Source organism: Micropterus dolomieu, linkage group LG20 (genome assembly GCF_021292245.1).
Source record: "Micropterus dolomieu isolate WLL.071019.BEF.003 ecotype Adirondacks linkage group LG20, ASM2129224v1, whole genome shotgun sequence".
Taxonomy (NCBI): domain Eukaryota; kingdom Metazoa; phylum Chordata; class Actinopteri; order Centrarchiformes; family Centrarchidae; genus Micropterus; species Micropterus dolomieu.
The window spans coordinates 26,155,333-26,161,050 of record NC_060169.1 but is presented as its reverse complement, the minus strand read 5'-3'; the positions used below and the strand labels follow the sequence as shown (position 1 = coordinate 26,161,050).

Here is a 5,718-nt window from a genome sequence, read left to right as displayed (position 1 = left end):
GGACAAAACCTTCTCCTTATGATTGCTGGAACTTAAGCCTACATCACTACCAAAAAACCCTGCAAAACAAGAAAACTCCCATACTGTTATTATTGCAGCAGTGACAGTCACAGGATGCCTATGTAGCATAATAATAATAATAATAATAATAATAATAATAAAGTGAAATTAATTTGAGGGAATGACTTAACTTTACAATGTAATAGTAATTGCTGATATACTTATGCAAATTGTTTTACCTATGGATGCAATCGCCACCCTAATCTTTAATTAATCTTTAATTAGGGTGGATAACAATGCATGATTAAAATGGCCTGCAATCATGAACCATGTCATGAATTAACCCTTCGCTAAGCCACGCCCTGAATACATAGCTGGCCAATCACAGGACACTTTTATGGATGCGCTCCATTGACTCTAATGCAAAAAGAGTCGTTTTGTAGCCTTTTGGCTGTATTTTTCTAAGATATGGTCAAACGCTGTTCCTGGGGCACTTGTAATAGTTACAGTCGCTAGCCAGAAAGGCTGATAGGAGAAGTATGATTTATTCTCTTTCCAAAAACCTAAAATAAATCCAGATAAATGCACGCTGTGGATTGTTTCTAATGTAATGTTAGTTAGCTAACGCTAGCTAACTTCCCACTCAGTGTAACGCAATAAAGTCCTACTGTTCTGCTTTTTTTTTAATGATTGTAATAATGAATAGAGGCCTACCCAGCTTTAACAGTGTTGATCTTTCATATCGAGGTCTTTTGTCTCAATCGTCGGGGGATGTGGTGGTTCTCTAATACTGTGTGATCGGTAGGCTTAAGTTTCTATCTTTCATTTTTTTTCACGTCAGTTCGACAGCCTGAATACAACCTTCAAATGTATAATGCAACTGCAAAACTGTCTGCTTCTTTCTGTCATCGCTTTGACAATATTTCTCTGGGGAGTGCAGGAGTAGACAAAGGCAGCGTCGACAGTTTGTCGGACTTAGCAACAGTAACTAAGGGGGTGGGTCAAGCGAAGGGTCAATTGAGCTGGTTGTAATCCCCACGCATGCGCAGTGTCATCTGGGGAGAGCTGGAATGTTCTGGTTCTCGCCTCTCCCGCGGAAGTCTCGCGCTTATTTGGCAGCCACGGAGGCGCGACCAAAGCAGAAACAGCGACTGGAACAACGAGAGGGGAGTCAGCGGCCCTTTGGCTGAGTTGATTTGGATTTCGGTCGAAAGAAGCGTCGATTAATTAAAATGACCAGTGGGTATCGACATGTATTTTGACTGTAAGGCATTTATGTACTTGGGTCGATTGCATGCAGTTTGTGGTCGGTGTTTTGCCACTCGTGAGCCTTGGCGACCGTCGACCCGGGTGCCGTCTATTTGCTGAAATAGAAACGGAATACCAGTGTTATCGCATTGGTTTGTTAAATCACGCACACACCACTGGCTGTGCTGTCTTGGTAGGTTTAAATGGAGTAACTTAGACGGGCTTGTGCTTGCTGTGTGTGCCACGTAGATGCGTGTGTTACATTAACTTATGTGTGTTGTACGTTTTGTCGACGTTGTGCAGCTTTTAGTCCAAGCCTCGGCCTAAGGCAACTGTAAAACCAAAGCTAGCAGAGACGATATCAACGCTGCTTGTAAACAGAGTGTGAAACCCATTGGCAGTAGTTATTTTTATTTCCCAAACGTGTCTCTGCCCTTGTTGGTCGTCTTTAATCACTGGGTTGGTGCGTCAGTCTTTTAAACGATGGAGGACGCATTGCTGTTGTTGTGGGCATGAAGCTGCTCCAGAGCGCCCCCCTGCCACGTCGGCTGCTCTGCGCCATCATACAGTCGTGCTTTAACTGTTTTGACCGTCTAAATTAAAAAACATGGCTCGTATACGCCTAACTTTAGAAAGTTGTTAATTCTCCCTGTTTCTTTTTCGTAGCATTTAGTATAAAGGTTTTGGTTAAAATGGTAAAGCTCACCTGATGTGTTGCTCACCAATGTGTCATTTGTTGTCTTACATGGTTGTTTTTCTTGTTTCTGACGTGCAGGAGGAAACCAACGCGAGCTAGCACGCCAGAAGAATGCCAAAAAAACCAGTGACCTGTGTAAAGGGAAGAGGAACGACGATGGGCTCTCTGCCGCTGCTCGGAAGCAGAGGTTAGTATAAGATTAAAGAAATAGGATGCAGACAAACTCAGCTATGGGTTTTGCAGCACTTGAATGTAGGGATTTGTGGACTATTACACTCCTAGCTGATCATGGAGTTATGTATTTTCTGTCATGGAAACACATTCTTGAAACCTGCTCATGACAAGTCACACAGTATGAGGCTCCTGATCTTATGAGGGGTGCAAAAAACAATAGTACTTTTTGGGTATAAAAAAGCAATGCGTTATTTTTGCTTGAATCTATGCCATATTACGATAGTTTGCCCTAACAAAGTCTATTCTCTCTTTAAATGTCCCTTTCTCCCCAAAGGGATGCTGAGATAATGCAACAGAAGCAGAAAAAGGCGGATGGAGGAGAGAAAGGTGGCACCAAGTCCAAGTAAAGAATGAAGGCGGAGACAAATTCAGCTCAGCGTTTCAATAACATCCCATGTTCAGCATTATTCCTGATATTTAAGAGAATGGATCTGTCGTTGTTGTCTAGACTCAAGAATCTAGAATCCTACATTCTTCCCTATGGCAAATGACATTGCTTGTTGGATTTGTTATTTTACTTGGTGAAATGATGTCTGAGCAAGTTAGCAGTTGTCCCACGCTCATGCTGCATGCAGAGGAGCATCAGCGGTGTAAGCAGCAGGAGAAAGATGAACAATTCTTGACAAAACCTCCACGTAACAGTTGTGTATTTTTGTACAAAAACGTCCCCTGCTGGTTTTAAATAAAGTATCTTTTTAGTTCATGCTTGCTTGAGTTATTCTGAATGCTGGAGAAGACAGTTTGTGTAATATTTTCACGCACTCTGTATTTCTGTTGAATCTTGAAGCATCTTTTTTTGTGACATCATATTCAGATGCAATTTATTGAGCACTTAATGTGACAGCAGGGATGAGGAATCATCAGCAAATAAACATTTACTAGCTATATCTCGGTGTATTCTGGTATTTGGTTAATTTGACTGTTGATTCAGATTTGGAGATATAACGTTTGGGTAAACAAATGTATGTAAAATATTTACTACCAACAAAAAGGTGAGTAATTGCAATGATGGAAGATTTAAAAAAATTCACTCAGGTCCTTGAAACCAGTTAAACCTTAATGCATTAAAAAATGAAGGTATTACTGATTCACAAAAACAGTTCCTGATAGTATTACTATATTATCAATTGTGCTGGATTAACATGCCAGTTTATATTGGGTGCATCATCATCGGCTTTGATTTTACGGTTTGTGGAGATGCACTCGAACTGGACAAAAAGTCAATTAAACAGCCAACATCTTGTCTGTTTTATTTATAGGAATTCAGATATATAGTCAATTAAATTAGGCAGGGCAAAAGAATAATAATAGGGCACAGCTTTCTGTGACAGGATTTAATCAACTTCTGTATCTGCAGCAGGTGCAGTCCCGTCAATACTGCTATATTAGGCTCTGCAGTGTGTCCATTTCATTATTAATATTATGGGCACAGTACTATGTACACAAATAAATGCCAAATAGACCAAATAATCATCCAGTATTAGGGTCTGGATGGTAGCGAAATAAAATTAACCAGCAAATCAAAGGTTAGTCTGCAACAATGGCGTACAAGTGTGCACAGTCATGTTTAATCGCACTCCCTTAATTGTTTCATATTGATATAAGTAGCACAGAACAGCTCTTAGAAGTCCCAATTTCCATAAATAAAACCAGATATAACATCCTTCCCACATAACATGTGGTTAAGGAAAGGCTACATCTGTGTTCTCTCTCTGCTCTGTCTGTTGTGCAACATTGGAGTCTGCCAAATTTACTATAATTAAACAGAGTCTGCCAGCAGACCTAATAATGCTGTGGAGGCACTCTGACCACTAGGTGGAAGCGTACACCAAGGCATCTTTTAAACTTTATTCTTACCGGTGAACATCAGATTTGTCTGAGTGGAGAAGCAGATCCATTGTGGTTGACTGATTTGGTTATGTCATATACATATGGACATACACATAGGCCACAGTTTGGGGTTAGATGGGTCAATTTAAGATTTAAGGGTCCTTTGAGGTGAACAAAAGGCTTTTGATTAACACGTTACTCACACCATTGAAATGAAGAATACACACCAACATAATCTGGTCAAGCACTGCAATTGCAGTACATTTGTATTACAGCTGCCGTCCTCCAACATAAGCACAAAGTGCATATTAGATATGCATGATATTATATAGTGCTCAGCGAGCCAGAAGCTACAGCTCAGCCTATTTATAGTCAATAAGCTGTGTGTCTACTTACTGAAGTTTGTATCCTCAGTTCTCAGATTACAGGGCGTATAATTAAGTCACCAGTTTAGCTTTTTTCCATCTCAGACAGCAGGGGAAGTAGCAGAAGAGCTGAATAGTGATGAGGAACAAATGCAGAATCAGCAAGTTGCTTAAATTTGAGAAAATTCAGACCTTATCCGCTATCATCCATGATGCTCTGCTTTCAGCTTTGGGTAGATCTCACTTAAATTCAAGCATAAGGCCCGACAGACTGACTGTGGGTTCTGGCAAGTTTTCTTTAAACAGACCAAGAGAGGAGCTCAGTGGTAAAGAAAAGACGAGAGTCAGCTCATCTAATTAAATTCACACAAGAAGCCTCATCTCTTTATGCCTTCTCTGCTGAATTTGTTGAGATAGGGGAGCACTGGGTAAAATGCATTGTTGTAGCAGAGGCGTTGCTCTGCTATTTATGACGTTGAATAGTCCAGTGTCAAAGTACGAATTAGGGAGAAGATGGACAACAGTATAGCTGCTTGGCTTTAAAATTACCCATAGCAAAGATAAGAGTAGTCATTAAATCTAAGTCAAACTCTATTAATACAGATACATACCGTGTGTAGGTGAAGATAAAATATAGATGTGTAGGTAAATGCTGTCAGTATTTTAACCAAAATGATCTTCAAGTGAAATTTTAAGTAGAAGAACACAAGAGAAAGAAGCACCAGAAAACATCTGGGGCCGATGGAACAAGCAGAATGCTAGTGGGGACTGATTTAGTCCAATTCCTACAATGCACTTAACTTAAAAAAGGCGTCATATATACATAATACATGTGTGGTTCAGCATATCCACAGGTTATAGTCCCACTGGCAGCCTTTCAACGCTCCTGCTAGGTCTTGTTCTGATGTAGTCTAGGTCCAAGTGAAACACACAGGACTCAGAGCTCAGTAGGGCAGAAAAACTGACTTGAGTTTACATTTGGGGCTTTATAACCTGACTGTTCTCTCCAAGATCTGGTCCAGACATACTGCCTCCTAATTACAAGGCTAATGCTAAGGTTATACTGTGGAGCTCAGGTTGGAGTCTCTGGATGTCCACTGTTAAACAGAAAGATACCTCCTTCAAACTGCTGCTGTGGATTTATGATTTTGTCCAAAATACTCATCCCATGTTTATCACCATGTCAATCAAACTTATACTTTAAAGCATCTAATCAAGCCCGACTTATTGGCTTGCCAGCTACATGCAATATTATTTTACACTGACAGGAAGCGTATATGAGATTCTCCTGTTCATCATGTGGTTGATAAATGTATCCACGGGCAGGTACTCCTCTTGTTTCAT

The 5,718-nt window shown here is 40.4% G+C and overlaps 1 protein-coding gene across 1 annotated transcript; it reads left to right on the top strand.

Annotated features, from left to right (window-relative positions):
* The first annotated feature begins 1,085 nt into the window (after positions 1-1,085).
* serf2b (small EDRK-rich factor 2b) lies at positions 1,086-2,882 on the top strand. The gene is made up of 3 exons (XM_046033600.1): positions 1,086-1,239; positions 2,024-2,132; positions 2,454-2,882. The coding sequence occupies exons 1-3, from the start codon at positions 1,233-1,235 to the stop codon at positions 2,524-2,526; spliced, it is 189 nt and encodes a 62-aa protein (XP_045889556.1). The 5' UTR covers positions 1,086-1,232; the 3' UTR covers positions 2,527-2,882.
* Positions 2,883-5,718: the final 2,836 nt, after the last annotated feature.